Source organism: Podarcis cretensis (genome assembly GCF_951804945.1).
Source record: "Podarcis cretensis genome assembly, chromosome: 1".
NCBI classification, from domain to species: Eukaryota; Metazoa; Chordata; class Lepidosauria; order Squamata; family Lacertidae; genus Podarcis; species Podarcis cretensis.
In genome coordinates, this window is record NC_137170.1 from 124036033 (window position 1) to 124059938 (window position 23906).

Consider the following 23906-nt stretch of genomic DNA (forward strand, 5'->3'; position numbering starts at 1 on the left):
CAGCTGCTCAGAAGAAAATGGGAGAGAACGGTCTCAGTTGAAGTTTGCAGCCTCTGATGACACGAGGCGGCAGAAATCTGTTTGTACTCGAAGAAGGGCTTCTTCCCGCTTCACGGAAAGGTGATATCGCAGGTGTCAGGGGGAGATGCATCTGTGTGCAGAATTCCTGCACCAGCTTTGCAGCCAGATCCAGTGATTTGCGTACATGAAGCAAACTGGTCCGGTTAGGGGTCTTCATAGCACACAGCCTAAATTTAAGTTTGGCATTACAAATTTTCCAGCCTCTTAGCCAAAGACCACCCTAAATCAAATGTAACAGAAAAGAGGTGGTCTACAATAGAAATTTGAGAGTATGACTTGTCCCCTGTCCGTCAAGATACCTGGTAATGCTTGCTTGCTTGCCTTTTCCTGGTTAGTCTGGGCCATTCTTTAGGAATGGTAAATACCTTGGGTCTTGAATCCATTGTCAGACCTATCCCTATTCATACACAGAAGGTGCTCTTTTGACAGGTCTGCTCTACCTTTAGCCAGACCTGTTTTTATTTTGTAAGGGGTTGGCGAGAAGTTAATTTATTTACAGAATTTAACAAGTGATAAGAACTCAGCCAGTCTACTGGAAGAGGTTTTATTTATTCACTTGTGTATGTACATTTTATTTATGACGCCTTGGAACTCTTATAACAGTTTCTTCTGTTGGATGGTTTTACCTGGCGGACTGAGTTCATGCCTCTCTGGTCTGATGTTTTCACCTCTGCATTTTGCTTATAGGTTTCTCCTAATTTTACATCTCCTTAAAAATGTGTGTGTACCTTCCCTGTGCACTGTTTATGCTGCTGATTTCTGAGTATTGGAGGCAGGAGTGTAGTGTGGGGAGAGCCAGGTGTGTGTGTGTAGCCCCAGGAGCATGATTTTGAGGGGGCGCGAGCCAGGCATCCCCTCTCAGTAACCCCCCCCCTTGCTTGCCACCAGGGGTCTTGCCATTGTGCCTCTAGCCCCCTTGCTAAATGGCAGCAGTGGGGGGATGCAGTGGTAAAGTTTGGCTGGTGCTGTGGGTTTTATTTACCTTCCGTGCCCAGCCCCTGGTCCTGCCAGGGGCGCATGTACACACCCCGGTCGCCCACGAAGGATGCAACTCCACTGATTGGAGGAGCCTTTTCTGAATTGAAGCTTTCTTGACTCAAACTTCATAAGAATTCACAGAAGAATCCCAGCAAGATATGGACTTCCTGTGGAGGGGGAATCACTTTACCCCCTTAGCCATGTGGGGAGGTATTTTGACTTCCTGCTCATTTACTAGCTTGCCCTTCTCTTCCCACCTCTCAGTTTTTGGCCTCCTGAGGGGAAACCTGTAGAAAAGACATTTTCCCCAAGGATCATTTGTCTGGACAACTTAGTATCTGCACAAAGACTTAATATGATTGAATGTGAAAGAATGGTTCAGTTTAAGGTTGCCAGATTTTTTCTTTCATATATATCTATATCTATATCTATATCTATATCTATATCTATATCTATATCTATATCTATATCTGTATCTGTATCTGTATCTGTATCTGTATCTGTATCTGTATCTGTATCTGTATCTGTATCATATCATATCATATCATATCATATATCATATATAACATTTCATATACATTAATTTTTAACATCTCATTTCCAACAATCCTTTAACATATTTTCTTATCTTATACAGTGTTTTAGACTTCCATCAACCGCATCTGAAGATTTTTCAGTCTTTATCATTTAGTCTACATTTCTTAATTTCTCTATTACTTTTAATTGTCCTTAACTAATAACTCTCTTCATAGTCTTCTCTGCAATATTTCGCATAGTCCTCCTTACAAAACTTTTAGCAATCTGTTTATTACAATTGCTTTTCAAATAATTCAAATATTTACTCCAGTCCTCCAAGAATCTCTGGTCCCGCAGGATTTGAATCCTTCCTGTCATCTTATCTAATTCTGCATAGTCCATTAATTTCATTTGCCACTCTTCTTTTATTGGTAATTCTTCTTGTTTCCATTTTTGTGCCAATAATATTCTTGCTGCCGTTGTTACCAGATTTTTTTCAATGAATCTGGGGACACTTTTCAACTTCAATTGATTTTGTATGGGGACTGATTTGTAAATCCGGGGCTGTTCCCGGGAAATGGGGATGTCTGGTAACCTTAGTTCAGTTGCCACGTATTAGTTTTCAGCTTTTCTTATTTTGTTTTATAAGGAAGAAACATCATTTCTGTGACCAATCTTTTATCTTACGATTTTCTGCATAATGCATGCAGAATACATGTGTAAAAAAACACAGGCACAGAAGTAATTTTTTAAAAAAATCTTTTTGGGGAATTTTCATTAGACAAGCATCCTTGTACAAAGGTTCGCTCTTAAAAATAAACTGCTTGCCAGCCTTCCCTGATAGCTGGTTGGGTTATGACATGCTTTTTCTTTCATCTTCCAGATGAGAATTCACCAGCAAACTTCTGGGACTCCAAGAATCGCGGTGTGACCGGAACGCAGAAAGGACAAATTGTATGGCGAATTGAACCTGGCCCCTATTTCATGGAACGTAAGTTACACGGGTGATAGAGAACGTGCATATGAATAACTTGCCTTCTTGAGGTGACGTTTTTCAGAAATGCTTTGCCAGCTTTGGTATGCCATGTAGTGTTTTGTTATAGAAAAGGGGGGGGGGAGACACTCTTGGAATCCTATTGGGAGAGAGATGGCAGCCATAGCAAAAACTCGTTCAAAATCAGCAGTAAATGAGTTATAAGTTCCCTGTTGGCAGAATAAAATGTGCTCATTCTGCAGCCAGTGTAACATGTTAGGTGGATTGCGCAACATAAGCTGAGAATAAACAGTGTGGCAGGAATGTATGCTGGTTTGTAAAGAGAAGGGCTGAAATTGAAACATAAATTACACGAGCAATTTCAGCTGTCTTGATAATTTCTTCTGTTGCTCATCTTTTTATGTAACTTGTGTCACGGCACATGTTAAAACTGAGCAAGTGAATAAGGGAATAACCAGAGCAAATAACTTTTTTATACAAAAAAAGCTAAATTTTAGAAATAAAATAGTGCAGTCCTCTGGCTCAGTGCGGCCCAGGATTAAGTGCTGGTTTTTCTAAAATAGTACAGGAAATGGAGCTGCACAATTGTGATTCAGTGACTCATTTTGGTCTGTCCTCTTTTTCATACGACCATCAGCTCAAATCTCACATGATCAACAAGTTGAAATCTCTGCAATTTGGGGCCTCCAATTTGGGAAGAAACATAAAAGTGTTAGATGAGCTTAGGCACTTCTGAACCTCATAAGGGGTGTTAGCGGAAGATATATATCTTGGACTTGAAAAGCTAGAGAAATGAAAGCCAAAGTTGAAAGGCAAATGGCTAAATCAAACTTAGTCATCCACCCAGTTTATACAAAGCAGCTGACTGTTGTAATTAATTTTTCCTCCCATGTGGAAAACTGTGTTCTTCAGTTCTGTTTTTGATCATTTGGGGGACAAATAAAACAATTTACCTGAAAGTCTGTAGGTGATGGCAGAGACAAGCTCTGAGACAGGCAGTAATATATAGAAAAACCAAATTTTGTATCACACCAAAGATTTCGGAAACTTCAGAAATTAATTTGTTTTCAAGTAATGAATGTTGCTTCCCCCCCCTTTCTTTTGGGTGGTGGGGTATTAGCTGATTTAAAAGTATCCATCACTCAAAATCCCCTCATGATGTAGAATCATGGATTTCTCTGGCAGGAAGGGAACAAAAAAAGGCAACCTGGTCCAGACTTAAAAACAAGGATCTGCACCCTTATCAGATAAGGCAAAATTATATTCTGATTGTTTCTTCCTCCTTTCATTCAAAATACTGAAGGGAAAGGTTGAGGATGAACAATGAAGATGAGGTTGGCTTAAAGTGGAGTTTTCACAGGCTCTGCTCTCCCAAATACCGTATTCATCGCTCTATAAGACGCACCAGACCACAAGACGCACCTAGTTTTTGGAGGAGGAAAACGAGAAAAAAAATATTCTGAATCTCAGAAGCCAGAACAGCAAGAGGGATCACTGCACAGTGAAAGCAGCGATCCCTCTTGCTGTTCTGGCTTCTGGGATAGCTGTGCAGCCTGCATTTGGTCCATAAGACGCACACACATTTCCCCTTACTTTTTAGGAGGGAAAAAGTGAGTCTTATAGAGCAAAAAATACGGTATGTTTTTACATGCACTTGTTAGGAATGTGAATAGTAGCTACTTACTGTAGCCTTTAAGGCATGGGTGGCAAACCTGAGCTGGTACTAAGAGCGGCAAAAGCAGCAAGAGATAGCAGCTCACCTGGGCCAGAGCGAGAGCTCCCACCTGTCTGGCTGCTACGGTGACACTAACTCTTGCCTTATTATTATTATTATTATTATTATTATTATTATTATTATTATCATTTATTGAATTTATATACTGCCCTATACCCAGAGATCTCAGGGTGGTTCACAGAACAAAATCAAAATATATAATATATAATCAAAATAAAAGCAAAAACCCAATAACCCCCCACCCCACATTTTAAAAGGGCATAGGATGTTAATCATATCAACCAAAGGCCTGCTTAAAAAAGGAACGTTTCTGCCTGAGAAGAAGAAGAAGAAGAAGAAGAAGAAGAAGAAGAAGAAGAAGAAGAAGAAGAAGGTGGTGGTGGTGGTAATGGACACCTGGATGGTTAAGTCCAGTCAAAGGCAACTATGGGGTTGTGGCACTCATCTCACTTTTCAGGGCAAGAGAACCCTGACGGAAACCAGAGTGCACGGAAACACCATTTACCTTCCTGCCGCAGCAAAACCTATTTATCTACTTTTACTGGGGTGCTTTCGAATTGCTAGCTTGGAAGGAGCTGGGACAGAGCAACAGGACCTCACCCCGTCGCGGGGATTCGAACTGCCGCAGTTCTGCTTGGCAAGCCCAAGAGGCTCAGTGGTTCTAAACCACAGTGCCACCCGCATCCTAAAGGTATATAATGAAGGCGGCAGGCGAACTTCCCTGGGGAGAGCATTCCACAGAGAAGGCGTCACTGCAGAGAAGTCCCTAGGCTTAATTCACAGCCTGTTTACTAAAAGCAAAATAGTGTATTTAAGGTCTTGCCCCGCAAGGGCATGCTCGTTGGCATCTCTGCAAAATTCAGTTCCTCTGCCTACTCTTTTCATCCTTATCCTGTCACAAATAACTTACATCCAATGCACCGCTCACGGGAACATGGGATGCTGCCTTATACTGAGGTCCATGTAGTTCAGTATTTGTTTACATTCTCTGGCAGCTGCTCATCAGGATTTTAGGCAGGATTCCTTCCCAGCCATACCTGGAGATGCTTTGCGATTGTTTGTGAAGCTTGTTTGTGAAGCTGAAAACTCTGCCGCTCAGCTATAAAAGGTAAAGGGACCCCTGACCATTAGGTCCAGTCGTGACCGACTCTGGGGTTGCAGCGCTCATCTCGCTTTATTGGCCAAGGGAGCCGGCGTACAGCTTCCGGGTCATGTGGCCAGCATGACTAAGCCGCTTCTGGCGAACCAGAGCAGCGCACGGAAACGCCGTTTACCTTCCCGCCGGAGCAGTACCTATTTATCTACTTGCACTTTGACGTGCTTTCGAACTGCTAGGTTGGCAGGAGCAGGGACCGAGCAACGGGAGCTCACCCCGTCATGGGGATTCGAACCGCCGACCTTCTAATCGGCAAGTCTTAGGCTCTGTGGTTTAACCCACAGTGCCACCTGCATCCCTCACCGCTCAGCTATAGTCTGCCCTAAATTACAGAAAATTGATGCAAGCTTAGGAAGGAAACAGTTTGGTATTTTTCCCCTGCTACGTTTCTTTGATAAGCCAGGGCATGCAAGAAGAAGCGTCGCAAGATAACCCCCCCCTATCAAAATTCCCTCCTAGCTTCTTGAAAATTAATAATAAGAATATTATTACCATTATCGTAAATATTTAAGTGTGTTCAGGAAGGGAGGGATTCTCTGCAACCTAGAATCCAAAGGCAGGCAGAATACAAACATGTGAATCTGCTGCACATACAGAGGGAGTTACTCAGGAGAGGACATGAAGGGGAGGTTAAAGGAATAAAGAATGATGCAGCTGCCAAATAGGATGTTCTGATCAATGTTGTGATGAGCTGGCGCCCTCAGGCTGTCACCTGCTGAAAAGGCGACTGACTTTGTACTTCCAACACTAATGCCATAAGAAGTGCTGGGAAGTGTCACTCTTCCCGTTTGAGCAGAGAGTGAAAAGGTGCATCAAATGTCACATTCTTTTTAGCTATGGTAATTTAGCAGAGGAGAGCAGGGTGGGGTGGGGAGAGGACGGGGAAGGAGAAGACTGGGGAGATTGCCACCTCCCATCATACACAAGCGGTGGCAAATTGCTCTTTCAGATTACTGTTGCTTTTTTCCTGTCACACTTTCGATCTGCAGAGTCTTTTTGCTTCCTAGCTTCTGTTTGCAGTAAGTGAATCAAACTGAAGAGGGTAGTGGGTTGCCGGCTCAGCCCTTCCCAAGCGTTTCCGTATCCAAGCAGGGGGTCTTGGTTCAAGTTCTGTGCTCTTAAGTCTGCACTGTCTTGATAAATAGAATGTTGTTTATTGCATTTTGGTTCCCTTTGTTGTCACCTGATTATTACCTGTGTGTAATTTTACAGAGCTGTAAGTCATTTATGGGTGGCGCTGTGGTCTAAACCACTGAGCCTAGGGCTTGCTGATCGGAAGGTCAGCGGTTCGAATCCCCACGATGGGGTGAGCTCCCATTGCTCAGTCCCTGCTCCTGCCAACCTAGCAGTTTGAAAGCAAGTCAAAGTGCAAGTAGATAAATAGGTACCGCTCCGGTGGGAAGGTAAACGGCGTTTCCGTGTGCTGCTCTGGTTCACCAGAAGCGGCTTAGTCATGCTGGCCACATGACCTGGAAAAACTGTCTGCGGCCAGTAAAGCGAGATGAGTGCCAGAACCCCAGAGTTGTGCGTGACTGGACTTAACTGTCAGGGTTCCTTTACCTTTAAGCCATTTTGAGGCATTTTAAAACATATATAAAGCAATGAATAACAGAGGGTGGTGGAAGTGGGACAAGGGTTGCTTTTCATTAATAAGCTCAGCCATCTGTAGAAAGCATCCCCTTTTCAACATGGGGGGGGGCAAATGAGTGAAGGCAAGAAGAAGATCTATTTGAAAGCACACACACACAAAAATGGCACTAAAGCAGCTGGACTTTCAGTAAATAGACTGGCTTTCTGGGAATCTTATAATATATATTTTTTTATTCCCAGTGTTTACAACAGCCTTACTTAATACTGATTCCTCAAAAATCCCCACAGAGGGATGCACCAGTATGTCCTGGTAGAATAAAGAGATTTTTGTTGTTGTTTAGTCGTTTAGTCATGTCCGACTCTTCGTGACCCCATGGACCAGAGCTCGCCAGGCACTCCTGTCTTCCACTGCCTCCTGCAGTTTGGTCAAACTCATGCTGGTAGCTTCGAGAACACCATCTCGTCTTCTGTCATCCCCTTCTCCCTGTGCCCTCAATCTTTCCCAACATCAGAGTCTTTTCCAGGGAGTCTTCTCTTCTCATGAGGTGGCCAAAGTATTGGCGCCTCAGCTTCAGGATCTGTCCTTCCAGTGAGCACTCAGGGCTGATTTCCTTCAGAATGGATAGGTTTGTTGTTCTTGCAGTCCATGGGACTCTCAAGAGTCTCCTCCAGTACCACAATTCAAAAGCATCAATTCTCCAGTGATCAGCCTTCTTTATGGTCCAGCTCTCACTTCCATACATCACTACTGGGAAAACCATAGCTTTAGCTATACATATATCATAAAATATAGAAGACATCAAAAATGAATGGAAGATTTCTGGAATATCATTTTTTTTAAAAAAACAATTAACGAAGATATTTGGTGTCTCCAGAGCTCTTTTTGCTCCTTATGTGATCAATGCTCATTAATTGTTTCATGCAGAGACCATTTATGTGATTACTTTCCCCAATTGGTTTGCTCAATCATTGAAGCGCTGCTGGAAATGGAACCATTTGCAGAGAAGCTTTAAGTACATTTTCTCTGATCCTCAGTAAAAGGAAATACGAGGGGTGGCTGCAAATTGTCACGTTAAATATTGTGCAGGGACTTGCACATGGAGAGGTGAAGAAACCTTAAATAAATGCAAACATCCTAACCTACTGTCAAAGCAGTTATAAACTCCAGTGGAATACATCAAAGCGATTAACAAAAATTCTCAGTTAAAACTGGTGGCCTGGGCTGTTTAATGTGTCCTATTGACTCTGAAGAGAATGGTGAAGTTGCCTGGGTTTATTATCCATTGTGTATTCATGGAGCTGCACACAGGGCCATTTCCAGGTTTTGTGGAGGCCCCAGGCAAGCTTCCGTCAGTTGGTTCTCCTTCCCCCCTGCCATGCAGGCAGGATGCCCATGGTGGCGGCAGCATGCGTGGAACGTTGAGCATAGCTTCCCGCCCCTATGCTCCTATGTGATGTCACCATCATCTGAAGTATGCCAGCCGTGCACCTGATGTACCTGCACAAGACATTGGGACCATGTTGTATGGCCCAGACATTTCCTCCTCTGCAGCCACATCAGCTGTAGTGACGAACTTTTCCCAGGGACCTTCATTTGCCCACATTTGCTGCATGCTGGTGCAAGTATACTGAGCAGAGGAGCTAGCTAAGCCCGTACATAGAATTGCCATGGTTGGATGAGACTGGAGTTTTTAACCAGAGAGACGTGATGCTACTCTGACTTCACAAAAAATCTCTCCTGAGTATTAGGGGATCCTTTGAAAAAGGCTGGGAGGTGAGGTGGGTGCGTGAGTTCCCCTGTGCCACATACTTGACCTTTCCTTCTGATTTTCTGCTTCTGCAGCACTGAATACCACCCATTGTCTTGTGATCATTTGTTTTAGAAGGCTTTCCACATTAACTCTGTAGTTTATGGTAGTTCTAATGGTTTTTCACCTGGTCTGTCATGCTACATCTTTGTTTTACAGCTACTGACCATGATTTACAGTGACCTAAAACTTCCCGCATTGTTTAATGTACTCATATAAAACATATGAGTACATTTGGTTCCTTTTTTTTTTTTTAACTTTAGAAGGCAAATGATTCATTGCTGCTGTAGCCTAAAGTTGTCAGATTCAAAGCTTCAGCCATTTCAGCTAAGCAGATGTTGAAACGCAATGACAGCTCTGTCGTTTATGGTTTTTATATTCCTCTTAATTAATTCTTGGGACACAGTCGTAGTAAATATACAACAACATCTTCTATCTTTTGAAAATGGAAAGAACACACACCATGTTTTGTTTGGGGCTGGAATCTTGAATTAATGTTTTGGCTCCGACTTTATCAGACCTATAAATCCAGAACACATACTTCAACATTTCTATGTCCCTGTGTTTTGATTACAAGTTGTGAATCAATAAAAACTGCAAAGGCTCTGGCTTCTATCTGATAAAAACCTAACTAAATAGATAGTGAAAGTTTAGCCTTGCAGGAATGAGCTTTGGTTATTTTTCTAGGGTGCAGCTCAGTATTGTTTATTGGCACCTTATCTTGGCTCTGAGACTTTCGGGTCCTCTGCTGCCTTTGTGTGTGTTTTTATATTTCTGGAGTAGGAGATTGATTGTTTGTGGCCTGAGTACATTTCAGTGAGCCATGTTTTTGTTGCTCCTCTTGTTTGCTCCCCCCCCCTTTCAATAATAGCTCTGTGCCACTCAACTCAAATATAGCTTGGAACTGGAGCTGATAGCATCCTTGCAGAAACTGCAATGGGCCTTGTGTTTCATGCAGCAGTTGTGGAAGTCAGGACAAAGTAGCCCAACCTGCCAAATATGGTTTGGTTTTTTTTAAAAAAACAACAACAACCCCATGCTCTAGACCAGGCTTCCTCAAACTCGGCCCTCCAGATGTTTTTGGCCTACAGCTCCCATGATGCCTAGCTAGCAGGACCAGTGGTCAGGGATGATGGGAATTGTAGTCTCAAAACATCTGGAGGGCCGAGTTTGAGGAAGCCTGCTCTAGATTCTAGAATTCCACTTCTGAACACTAGATCCATAGAATTTTAAAGGGGGGAAAGTATCTTTTGGCCTAGGAAGAACTCCATTCTGAAATTTTTATTGTACAGGCAGGATTCAGTCTGGACTATCAAGAGCCTGCAAGTGAAGACAGCTGTGGATAAGTCATTCAGGACCCCAGACAGAGCCCAGTGGGGCAGACAACTTGTTCTAACATGAATCCATCTCAGTTTTGTGCCCCATGGGCATTAACTACCCTCGTGAGGCTCTGTTTCCTTGCTGAGGAGCTCAAAGCCTTAAAGGGCATCTCTCTGACCCAGAGCATTCCACTACTTGTCTTATGCCAGGCATAACGCCTATGTTGCTGAGGTGGCTCAGGGGAAGAGGCTGACGCCTCAGTGGAACTGGGCCTTAGAGACACAGGCTCTGCAGGCTTGAAAGTCTCAGCCTTGGAAGGTTCCTGATTGTTTGGCTTGGGCCCAATGCTTTCTCAATCTCTTCCTCCTTCATGTCTTGGTTCCTGCTGGACTTTGAAATCACGACATATTGTTTCCTGATCAGTACAGGGGTAATATATTAAAGCTGATGCAGTTGAGGATACTGGGGTTGGGATGTATAATAATAGGAGGGGTGCCAACTTGAATAAAATATTAGGGGGAGGGCAGTTAAGCCCCGCCCCACATAACTGATCACATGACACAGTGCGTGCGTGCACACCATTTCAAGGGCAATACCCATCAACTTGTGGGGGCTGCCCCCTCAAATAGGAGTTGGCTCCTGTGAATAGTAGGGTTACAGGTAAGGGTGCTTGCAACCACCTACGAGAAAGAAAGAAAAAAATAAGGAATATACCAGGGCTCTCCCTAACAGCTGTGTGCTAATTGTCACAAGTCTTTAAGAGGATCTTTTAATAGAGTAACAGATATTATCTTTCTCAAATGGTTGCAAGTTGTTGCATTGCAAGCACTGTGTTCCCAAGCATCTGTTCCATTGACTGACTGCTTCCATTCAGTAATGCGAATCTTTCATGAGTTCTGCATACTCTTACTCCACCCTTCCATTATTTCCCCCCTCCCAGCTGAAATAAAGATCTGCTTTAAATACTACCATGGTATAAGCGGAGCCCTGCGAGCAACAACTCCATGTATCACTGTGAAAAACCCTGCTGTGATGGTGAGTATCTTTTATTCATTGCTTGACACCGAGCCAATCTGTTTTAACGCTAACATTAAACTTGCTAATTTAGGTTGGCATCTGATATTTTCCAGTAAGTTATCTGATCTAGTGAGGATGGCAATGGGAAGATGTGATGAGTGAAATCGTTCCATTGTCACTGAAGTTAATTTCACCTATCACATCGTCACCTGAAGCTGGTAGCACAGACTTCTGTGTGTCCAGGATTTTATCACTTTGTTTTAATTCTGCATGTTGAATGAGATACCCTTGTGGTCCTGTTCTCTGACTTAATGCATGCCAACTCTGCTATTGCCCATAAATATTCAGTATGGTCACTGGCTGGTGTGTTCCACAGACAGATGCTTTGTTCTTTGTTGAGTAGGCTACAGCAAATTACAACCATATTTCTCTCTTCCTCTCTCCCCCCATTGCTACATGCCATGGTAAGCCAAACTACCCAAGAACAAACCTTGGCTGCAACGTGTGGTTCTAAGGAGACAGCTTAACCACAATCCTGGGTTCAGACAACACACTAGGGCAGGCCTTGGCTTAGCTCAGTGCCGGAGTAAAAAAAGACCAGCAAGGAGAACATTCATGCAATTCCAGTAGGCCGCAGCTGATGATGATGATGATGATGATGATGATTTATTATTTATACCCAGCCCATCTGGCTGGGTTTCCCCAGCCACTCTGGGTGGCTCCCAACAAAATATTAATATTAATACAGTAATAATAATAAGGCGATAAAAGATCAAACATTAAAAACTTCCCTAAACAGGGCTGTCTTCAGATGTCTTCTAAAAGTCAGATAGTTGTTTATTTCCTTGACATCTGGTGAGAGGGTGTTCCACAGGGCGGGCACCACTATCAAGAAGGCCCTCTGCCTAATTCCCTGTAACCTCACTTTTCGCAGGGAGGGAACGGCCGGAAGGCCCTCGGAGCTGGACCTCAGTGTCCGGGCTGAACAAGTTTGCTTTTCCATGTTGTTTGAACTGCCTCTCTTCTGCATCTCTCTCACACACATGATAAAAAAATAAACACTTAAGAAGGCTGTGGGAGCTTATCTCTCTATAAGCCTATTTGTCATAGAAATAACCCTGTCAGGAATATGCAGTTTGTTGCTTACAATGATTTTTATTTAATTTAACTCAGTATTTTTATACTACCTTTCCGGGTAAAACACTCTCTCAAAGTGGCTCAGGTGAGTGCCATTGCCATTCTAAGAGAACGAGGAAGGTGTTTGTGGTGAGTTCTGGCACCTCTTTTTCTAGAAAAACAGCAATGGGCGGTCTGTCATAATTCTGTTCCCTTGTTATAGATTCTTTCTCTAATTTACATACAGTGGTGCCCCGCAAGACGAATGCCTTGCAAGACGAAAAACCCGCTAGACGAAAGGGTTTTCTGTTTTTCGAGGCGCTTCGCAAGACGAATTTCCCTATGGGCTTGCTTCGCAAGACGTTTTCGTCTTGCGAGTTTTTTTCCTTTCCTCCCCTTTTTCTAAGCCGCTAATAGCCGCTAAGCCGCTAATAGCGCTAATCCGCTAATAGGGATGCTTCGCAAGACGAAAAAACCGCTAGACGAAGAGACTCGCGGAACGGATTATTTTCGTCTTGCGAGGCACCACTGTACTACTTTCACATTCAGAAGTGACCACAATAATTTCCCCCTCTTTTCAGATGGGGGCAGAGGGCACTGAAGGTGGTTCGGCAAGCCAGCACTCCCGAAAATTAGTTAGCTTTACACTCTCAGGTAAGAATACTTTTTAATTCTGTTTTCCTTTTTTTTTTTACACTTTAAATCAAGGTATTGTGAACTTGTGTTTTAGGAAATGTTGCTCATTCTGTAAACTTTGGGGGAAGGATATAATGTGTGTGTGTGGTTATAGGCAGGGCTTTTTTCCCAGCCAGAACTCACCAGAATTGAGTTCTGGCACTTCTTTGTTGCATTCCAGCATCTCTGTAGTGTTGTGGTGCCATCCCCCTGCACAGAACTCAGGGCTGCACGACAGAGGTGTTTGGTGGCATGGCGCTCGGGGCTGCGGGTGGCAAGGCGATTGTGGTGGTGCAGATGTCGGTGGCGCAAGTGCCCCCCACCCCTCGACGGTAGGGTGAATGGGTGGAACTTTGGGCTGGTGCTCTGCCCCAGAAAAAGCTCAAAAAAAAAAAAAAAAGCTCAGCAAGTTCCAGGCACCTCTTTTTCTAGAAAAGAAAGTCCTGGTTATAGGCATCCAATATTGTGTTGTCCACCTTCATTCAGGCAAGGCCATTTTTTGCTCCAGCTAGCAGTGAAGAAAGGGACGCAGGTGACGCTTTGGGTTAAACCACAGAGCCTAGGACTTGCCGATCAGAAGGTCGGCGGTTTGAATCCCCGCGATGGGGTAAGCTCCTGTTACTCGGTCCCTGCTCCTGCCAAGCTAGCAGTTCGAAAGCACGTCAAAGTGCAAGTAGATAAATAGGTACCGCTCTGGCAGGAAGGTAAAACGGCGTTTCCGTGCGCTGCTCTGGTTTGCCAAAAGCGGCTTAGTCATGCTGGCCACATGACTTGGAAGCTGTACGCCGGCTCCCTCGGCCTATAGAGCAAGATGAGCGCCGCAACCCCAGAGTCGGCCACGACTGGACCTAATGGTCAGGGGTCCCTTTACCTTTACCTTTAGCAGTGAAGAAATGGAAACTGTGGCAAGCCCTTCTGGCTCCCAGTCTAAGCATCACTGAGGACCTGCATGTGAGATGAGACAAAGGGATTTTTCTCTTACCTGCCGCTCCCTCTGGACCTGACACAGAGCCCAATTTTGCGTGTACAGCTGCACTGATTCACCTCTGAGAGTTGGTTAGTGTTCCTGTGGCTGCATATTCACTTCGGATCCTTCCTTTATGCAAGGAACGTGCTCTGCAAGGTCAGGAGTCTTGTTCTGTATCTATCTGATATTATATGTGAGCTGACAGGTGAAACAGCTATCTTAGAGGGTGGAGGGGACATTTGACAGGCACCCAGAGATGGTGAGCCAGAATGTTCAGCTACGCTGCTCACACTTTTTCAGCTCCCTGGACAGATTAACCTCCTTGTTCCAAAAATGGTTCTTCTGCTGAAGTATGTTACTCAGTATAAAGATATCAAAATTAAAAGCAGTGTCGCAGACCTTATCAGAACTTGAAGAGTAGTCAGCAGAATGGATTTATTTCATGGAGTGCTTTTGTTTTTGTACAGAAAAGAGTTCAGAAACTGGGGTCTTTTGAAGTGCTGCATTTCTGTGGTGTTTCTAAACTGCAGACATTGCTGCAGCTGAACTCTGAAATCTGTCCATTAACATGACTTTTCTACCTATATGTGTTGAAGGACAACCTGGAGAAGTGCAGAATTTTGTATTTTTGAGCTTTTGCTTCCCATATCACACTCTCTTGCTCTCTCTTGTTTATACGCACATTTATCACTGTTGCTATTTTAACATTTGCTCACTGCTGATAAAACCCCACAAAACCCCCACACTAGCACATTTACCCTGTCACATATTTTTCACAGGTTTCTAGAATGTCTTGATCTTCCCCTGAATTTCCATTGCTAACACCTTTTGTCTCTTTGCTGGGAATTAATGTTTCCTCTATTATTAGCACACCATTATTATTATTTTTTAAGAAAGTAGAATAAAATAAGCAAAGGTTATGTGTTTCATGAGAGGCAGCTATGTTAAGCCTAGTTGCATAAATAGAATTCTTTTGCCTCTAGCCAGGAAGTTGGTGTAATTATCCCACCCACTAATTTGGCTATCTCCAGGGCTTTTTTTGACTGGAACTCAGTTCTGGCACCTCTCAGGTGGGCACCATTGTCATTATAAGAGAATGAGGGAGGCCCTCGTTCATGGTGAGTTCTGGCACCTCTTTTTCTAGATAAATAGCATTATCTACCTCCAGCAATATGCAAATAAATCCATGTCTTAACCAGCACATCAACACTGTGCAGATTAATACACTGAACCATAAGTCTCTGGTAAAGCACATGTTTTGCATGAAAGCAAGTCTCATATTAATTCCCAGAGCCACAGGCAGTCAGTGTAGACAATATGGAGTTAGATGGACAATGATCTGACTTGGTATAACAATGCTTACTATGTACATATCAATCTATTCTAGCAACTGCCTAACATCTGAACAAACAACATGACAGCACAGCTATGAGACAAAGTCATTCCCATAAAGGAATTGACATTTAAAAATTTCAGTTGTGTTTTAACTGTGGATAACCCACCCATTTGAACTTCCTGTGTGTTCTTAGTCATTTTTTTATGGCTACAAACTACCATTAAAATGTTTATTTTTTAAATTGAGATGGGTATACCAAATTAATAAACGATGGACAAAATGTACAACCATATCAACACAGTATTAAAAATCTAACACAGCAGTACAATTGGAGTTTGCTTTTGTTTTTTGAAGAAGTTAGCAGATGATACATGTGAAAGAAACTGAACTTCATGTTTTAGGGTGCTTCTCCATTACAGTTGACGTACTTCTTTTGGAAGTCATATGTGGTGTTAAATGTCTCTGTTCTTTATAAATATTATTTGCCACCCTCAAAAGCCAAATTGTGCTCTTCTGACTGAATATAGAATAACTGATGCAAGATAATGTCTGCATGCTGTAGAATTGATGTTTTGTTTTGTATGTGTACTTTTCCAACAATAAATATTGAAGCCATGTTGAAGCCTGCCTATCTGTCAATCTGTCCTACACTGTCAGAACACTTGGTGAAAAGCTGGATAACAAAGTAAAGGCATTTGGTGAAAAATAATTGGCGCCATGTTTTCTGTTTTTCCTTTTCTGTGTTTTAAAGACATTAGGGCAGTTGGACTTAAGAAAGGAATGTTCTTCAATCCTGATCCTTACTTAAAGATGTCCATTCAGCCTGGAAAAAAGAGCACATTTCCTACATTTGCTCACCATGGCCAGGAAAGGCGGTCTACTATCATCAGTAACACAACAAATCCTGTTTGGCACAGAGAGGTAATCGATGGCTTTCAAGGAACCTCTCAGTATCTGTGGTAGAAATTCTTTCTTTGGGTTATTGATGACAAGAGTTCCTACACCCTGTTCCGTAATTCTAAGTGCATGTCTCCCCTCCAGTATTGTCTGGGGAACAAAAATCTGTTCTGTCACTAGCCCACTGGAGCCTTCCCAATTGCATTCTGCTTTATCCAGGAATATAGATTCAGACTTCCCGTTCATGTGAAAAGTAGGCTAATTGGATTATCTTTTCTTAGAACAAAACTCTCTTATTCCTTTGCATTACGTGCTGTTTCCTTGTGCCCTATGTTCTTCTTGGTGACAAAAGATCTAGCAATGGTAGTTCATGAGGCTGCTTGCATGTTTGGCTAAGATATATTCTGTGGTTTTCCTGCCAAATATTTGGGGGGGCTGTTTTGTACCCCTGAACTCCGGTGTTGCTGAGCAAATCAAGAGTTGCTATATTTGATGTTGATTGTGATATGAAATATATGTTTGTTTTCTTATTTCCAGAAATATTCTTTCGTAGCACTTCTAACAGACGTCTTGGAAATTGAAATCAAAGATAAATTTGCGAAGAGTCGGCCGATCATCAAGCGTTTTCTTGGGAAGCTTACTATACCAGTCCAGAGACTATTGGAAAGGCATGCAATAGGGTAAACAAATACACTTTCATTGTTCATTTTAAATCAGCCAAGAGGAAAAGGAAGTTTGCCTTTCCCTAACAAAATATAAATAATTTAAATTTCAATTACCAGGAAGCCAAGCATTTTTGTAAACTTACAGTTTGATTTGAATCTTGCCTCAAAGTATTCTAGGAATTCAAAAGTTTTCGCTCTTTCTATCAGTAAAAGTTTTTCTCTTGTAAAAGCTATTTCACTCTTTCTATTTATCATTTGCTTATAACTACTTTGAATCCTTTTTGTGTGTCAAAATATGTTGAGTTGTGGGAGAACAGGTTCATACAGTGGTGTGCAAATTTATTCAGAACATTTATATATTTTTTCATACCATTCAAACACTTCAGACTACCTTCTTATTAATTAGAAAGATGCAACTAATTTCATTGAAGATTAGGACAGCACTAATATTTTAATGCATCCCATGCTGTCTCTAAACGTTAATGACCTTTTTGTCACATTTATGTTATAGTCTCCGGTGACTATTCTATTAAATGTGTAAGGTTCACTTGCTTCGTACAACTCGTGAAGAGTTGCACAAGAATATATCTTACCTAATGTCAAATTTTCAACCTACAGTGATGATGTGCTATAAATGTTGAATAACAGGTTGGGGATGAGTGTATGCTGCAGTTGCTTTCCCAGATTTCCCAGACATAGCCAGTATTTGGTCCTCGTAAACAGCGTCTGGGTGTAAAACTGCTGAAATATCCAGGAAAATCTGGATGTAGCCCATGTCGGAAGTGAGATTTGGCACACAAGAAAAGCTCAACATGGAATTCTGCTAAATATTGATCCATATAGTTAGGGAAGTTTTTAATGATTGATGTTTTAATGTATTTTTTATCTCTGTTGGAAGCCGCCCAGAGTGGCTGGGGAAACCCAGTCAGATGGGCGGGGTACAAATAAATTACTATTATTGTTGTTGTTGTTATTGTTGTTGTTATTATTATTATTATTATTATTATTATTATTATTACTGCTACTACTACTACACATCAGATCAATACTTTCTGAACTAAGAAATGCAAACTGACACTTTAGTGTCCTGGTTTTCACTTTTTGAAATATGACAACCCTAAGATATATAATCATATAGGAAAAGAGCAATTAAGAGGAAACAAGGCATAGTGTTTAATAAGAGCCCATGAAATATAGAACATGAAATAAAATGCCCAAAGTATTTTGACAAATGACACTTAACAGCCTTCAGATGTGTGAAACACCTTAGTCCCAAGGCAACTTGAAATTCTTAAGTCCACTGAGGGCTTCCAAACCTTGCCTAGTAACTGCAGCACTAACAGAGGTAGGATCTCACAGAGGTACATCTAGCACAGTGGTTTTTTGCCTCTTGTTGCCATCACTATGCTGGATACACGCTTCGTGCTTTAGTGTTTCAAAAACGCAATATTCATCAATGTACATGCCCCATATGGCTTGTGAGCATGGGGGTTTGCTGCTTCAGCATGCTCGATGGAGGCAGCTGCATCTGCAAATACATTCAGTACTCCCAGGGCGTCTTAAGCAGTTGGTGGACCGTGTCCAGTAGATTCATTACTCCATCAATTTTATCCATGACTTGTGTAACTGTAGCTTTTATTGAGACCTATGAAGGAGAAGTTGCTGGTAGATGGGGCCAAATAAGCACACATTTCAGATCAGCTGAAACTAAAGGTCTCTTGTTCTTAGCTTCAGCTGGATGTAGAATATTCCTACTGGGAATACTTTATTTTAAATACTCCTCCTGTAGAACTCGGAACATTCTGAAGCCCATGGAACATTTTCAGTTGACTGTAAAAGGCACCCAATCTGGGTGATAGTATAGATTAAAAAACAACAACAACAACTGCCTGTCCTCAATTCTGTGAAGTTTCTAGTTCAGCACAGTGTTGTCATGCTTCTTGCATGACTATCAAGGATAAAATCAGCTTGTAAACAAATGGCCTCCTTTTTCGCAGATTTCCCCACCAAAATAACACGTTGCATAAATGGAGAAAGACAAATTCAGTTTGAAAACAGTTGTCAGCTTTTTCCAAGGTGGTGTTGATGCAGGTAAGAAAAAATACATTGCAGATTTGACAAGATTAGATCAGGTTATTTTGGCTGAGCTTGGCGCCCCCCCCCCCCCCCCGCAATAGGAGAATCCCATTGGGCCAATTAGTTGCTTTTTAGTGTTCTAAAACATTCAAGGTTCTTTGAACATGGGTCATAGTCTCAAGAACAAAATGTTATTTTCTTAAGAAATGCTGGCATTTTTTTTTAAGTATTCAAATAATTTTGAGTACTATGTTGCTTTTTTGTTTGATATAGTAATCTGATTCCAATCTGAAATTCAAGAATTCTGATATGCTAGTCTGATAGAGGTGTTTTAAATAAATTTGCACACTGCTGGGTACTAGAATATCATCATTACTATTCTAGGCAAGTTTTGAGATATTGCTTAATTGCTCACATGCTCATTTTCCATCTCTTGTAGTAGTTCACTATTCTTATTGTAGTGTTCAGCTGAAGAGAGAATATAAATACATTTGTTTAAGCCACCAGGGGGCAGAATATTTCCACTTAATGTTTTGTAACGCTGAACTATGCACTTTTTTTGAATTTGAAGAATATCTGACAGTTAAAGGAAATACAGTAGATTCATTTATAATTATTTCCATTATCTGTCAGTCATGGCTGTACAGTGTGTGTGTGTGTGTGTGTGTTTGCTGTGACTACTTCAGTATTTTGTTAAGAACACAGGAAAGTAAAACTAGCATTGTGCCAAATTTTCAGGGGTGAACATTTATAATTTTTTGCACAAAAAATAGTCATTTGTTTGAATATTTATGATCCACATTTTCATAAAATGCATAAAGGCAGCTTACAACATCAAATGCAATAAGATTCACCAGTTAATATCTGTAAAAAGTAATTTAATACATCAACAAAATAGCTTTTGGGTGGCCTAAAATGATCACCCTTAGTCTTACTGTTTACATGTTTGTCCACTCTAGCTTCCTTCTTCTCCTGACTGTTTTTTCTTTGGCATTTTCCCTTTAAACAAAGTTTTATTTTCCCGTTGCTTATGTGATCTCAATCAGCAAGGGATTAAATAGCTGCTGTGGTGATAAAACAGTTCCACGTAGCCAGTTAGTGGCCCTCATACTACCAAAACTCTAAATTGAGGGAAAAGAGGGAGTGTGTCAGTCTATTGATGAGGTAACCAGACTGATACTCCTTGTCCTGCCATAGTGTACTGCCAGGTTGTAAAACCTCCATTTTAGCACAAAAAGTCTCTGGTCCAGTGACGGGGATTTGCATGTAGAAACAGGATCCGCACTGTAACTAAGGTGTGTGCATAGAAATGCAAGTCTTCATGTGGATGTTTTCTGTCTGCACAGCATTGCTTGCAATGGGTTGCACATCTAGATGCCACATCCTTTTTGAAATCCAGATGTGCATCCCACTGAGCAACGTCCTGCAGAACTGCAACATCCACATCTGGATGTGCATCGAATTCAAAGTGTGGATCCTGATTTGCAAGTGATGAGGAGAGATGTGAGACAGATCCCAGGAGCTCACCTTGGATTAACTCAGAAATTACCCCGTCTCTCTCTCTCCTCCCTTAAATCAGAAAGTATTGGGTAGTTTTTCATGGAACTGCCATTTCTCAAAGTCATCCACTTTATTCCCCTCACTGCCGAAACTAACTTCTGCCTTACTTTCACTCATTTGCTATGGTGGACAAGGCACTGAAGGCACACAGAAAGAACAGAGATAAAGTTCTCCCAAGGGCTTGTGCAAAAGAAACAAGGAAGTATGCTTGAGGGTGGGTATTATGAGAAAGGCTTTTGGAGACAGAAGAGGGCAGCAGAAGCAAGTGGTGGAGCCAATAATTCTTCTTTGGCTCAGATTTTGAACCAAACTGGAGAAGATTTAAGGGGTTGTAGTGCTAACAAATCTGTTGATAAATATTTGGTAGCCTGCTTCCATATACAGTGGTACCTCGTGTTACATACGCTTCAGGTTACATACGCTTCAGGTTACAGACTCCGCTAACCCAGAAATAGTACCTCGGGTTAAGAACTTTGCTTCAGGATGAGAACAGAAATCATGCTCCGGCGGTGCGGCGGCAGCAGGAGGCCCCATTAACTAAAGTGGTGCTTCAGGTTAAGAACAGTTTCAGGTTAAGTACGGACCTCCGGAACGAATTAAGTACTTAACCTGAGGTACCACTGTAAAGTTCTCCTTAGCTGGATCAGGTTGTTTGCAATAGTTTCATTGCCCTCTTCTGGAGCAGAGTCAGACAAGGAAGACTGGCCCATCTCTCCTGAAAATAGTTCTGGACTTTTTCTCTACCACTGAAGAAACAAACAAAAAATGGTGGTGATACTTTCAATGGAAACATTTGTGGAACTGTCTCCCCTGGTTTTTGTTTTTTGTTTTGTTTTGGTTCAGGTGTGGTTGAAAGCACTTTGAAAGTTACACAGAGCACAAGAGAGACCTCATATATTTCTTCTCCTTCGCAGAGACCAAATTCTCAGCTACAACCTTGGCAGAAGGCTTCCAGCTGACCATGTAAGCGGCTATCTTCAGTTCAAGGTAGAGATTACATCTTCGATCCATGAAGGTGAGAGTTTGCAACAAAAACGTGCACATTTGCTGTTGAGTGGAAGGTGTTTCATGTTCGGCCGGTTACCTGTCTTGAGCCGTATTTTGATTTATAGTGCACTATAACTCAGTGTAACCACAGCCGTATGTAAAAGATGTGTCACTATCCACAAAACCAAATAGCCAGACGGAAACAAAAGAGAGGTGGGGAGGAAGAGGATAGAAATTGAAACTGATGCATCTTAAAGAATCTCAATTCGCCCCACTCTCCCAGTCTGTATCTTGTTAATCACTCCACCCCTTTCCACTAAACGGCAAAATTATGCCTTTACACCCCTCCTAACCAGATCCTTCCAAATTATTGCCCACCAAGTCTGTACACAGACAAATGCAGGACTACACCTTCCATTTTATAATCTCTTGTATCTGATTATGGCCATGTTGATAAGGCACCCTGTTTATTTACGTTTATATAACTTATGTGCCTAGCTTTATTACATTCCTTTATTTTACTGTTCATTTCTGAGAGTAATCCTTGTCTGACCATTTCCTCACTTCCTTAACAATTGCTGTTGCGCTCTAGTATGCCTAGATAGCTCTACGTATCTAGCAAGCTTTGATTTTTGTTAAGAAAAGCTACTGGCGTCGCCTCTTAGCTCCCATTTTAAGTACATAATACTCCCAAATCTAACATTCTCAGGTGGGGGAAAATAGAGTGAAACATAGACTGCTAATTTTTTGGAGCAGGGCCCTTTCATATAAAACATATTCTGTAGAGTATTAATCTATAAATTAATGTTTTTAAAGTTTTCTTTCTATTTATTTAGGGAATGTGGATCTAATGCTATATTACGGGCTGTTCATTCTATGTTGCAATAAAATTGAAAGCTCCAGCTGATATGAAACCTTTGATCTGTTTTAGAGGCACCGTGGTACAGAATGTGCTTCTGGTTTTCCTTCTTTTTTTAAAAAAATCAGGCAGTGTTTATATTACCGTTTTGTAAAAAGCTCACACCCACATTGCTATATATCAATGTGTGGTTACGTGCTAAGCCTAAGTTCACATACAAGAGCGTGCAATTCAGAAAAGCGGTTAAGTGTCTTTTCTTGAGCACCATACACGCTCCAGAACTGGTTTTGAAAGAACTGACAGCATTGCAGGAATTTTCATGATGGTATATTTCAGAAGATTAGTTGTCCTCCCCCCACCCCACCCCCGCACAACATCACCAATTTTTAAAATGATCCTGCGGAAGAAAGCTTCAGTGAGTCTGTGTATACTCTCTGTGTAGCTATCTGCCCCACCTGGTTCCCTAGTTGCCCCACTGTGACTTGGATCTGCCTTCCCATGAGTATGTCTCTAGTTCCCCATAAATCCCCCTGATTTGTAATGTACAACCTGAGCCCCAAACTGAGATATCTTTTGAGATATTCTCACACCACAGCTGCCCATCTACCAGCTCCCCCAAAGTGTTAACAGTGCCTTTCATGCATGCAACTGAACTTCATCGGCTGTGCCAGGCAACCTGTCAGTCAAAGCTGCCTGGGTTCAAAGACCTTAAATACAGAGCATAGCGGTTTTATTATTATCCTTTCACCTTTGACTAACTAAAGGCGCTACGTGCTGTTCCTGCACGTAGTGTCAATTCTGCCTTTGTGAGCAATAGCCTTCCATAGGTTAATGAGATGTTTAATGTTTCTTTTTGTTTTTCTTTAAGCACCATTCTGTCTTTCCCCTTTGGTCTCTTAATCTTATTTTTTTTTTTTAATATAATGACGGGGTTTTGGAAAGGACATTGGTTACAAGCTCAAGGAACATTGTCTTTTTACCGTCTAAACTAATTGGCTTCATCCTACACATGCGTGCCCATGACGATTCACAAAGAAAAAAAGCTGCCTTGCTCTTTCAGTGATGAGGAGGCACTACCTGGATGTTCTTTCAACCAGGGCAAATAACTGGCTCATAGCCAGCAGCCAGGGGGTATAGAAGACTGTGGTGGCAACCTATTGAATGCTGCTTGTGCAGCTGGTCTCTCTGACATGGCAGTTATGGTACAGCTGGCTTCCATACCTGCTGTCACAATATTTTCATTTCTGCTGCCCACACTCTAAACTGGTGGAGCAGTGAACTTCAAGAGCTTGTACATGTCATTAGATTTATGGCCCCATATCCATTGTGAAAGGTGGGGAGAGGCTTAAAGAAATATAACATCTTCATCCAAACCAGTTGGCATAAACATCCCATACATGCTGCTAACATAAACCTGAACTTCCCTCACTTTCCCCTCCAAGAAAAATACCTGCCCCCAAAGTTTAGTGTTTTTACTTAGGTGTGTACTCCAGTGTGTCTCCTGGGGTTATGAGTCTCCTCTGGGTTATATCCTGAAAGACCTACGTTGGCTCCCAGTACGTTTCCAAGCAAA

At 42.0% G+C, this 23906-nt stretch overlaps 1 protein-coding gene across 6 annotated transcripts in view; it reads left to right on the forward strand.

Moving 5' to 3' along the window:
- HECW2 (HECT, C2 and WW domain containing E3 ubiquitin protein ligase 2) overlaps positions 1-23906 on the forward strand; it is a 192798-nt gene that overhangs the window by 94762 nt on the left and 74130 nt on the right. For all 6 annotated transcript variants that reach the window (XM_079975788.1, XM_079975789.1, XM_079975784.1 and 3 more), the window contains 6 exons: positions 2459-2566; positions 11119-11213; positions 12893-12965; positions 16041-16210; positions 16724-16866; positions 21402-21502. In XM_079975788.1, coding sequence (XP_079831914.1) covers positions 2459-2566; positions 11119-11213; positions 12893-12965; positions 16041-16210; positions 16724-16866; positions 21402-21502 — 690 coding nt within the window. The remainder of the gene's footprint in view (positions 1-2458; positions 2567-11118; positions 11214-12892; positions 12966-16040; positions 16211-16723; positions 16867-21401; positions 21503-23906) is intronic.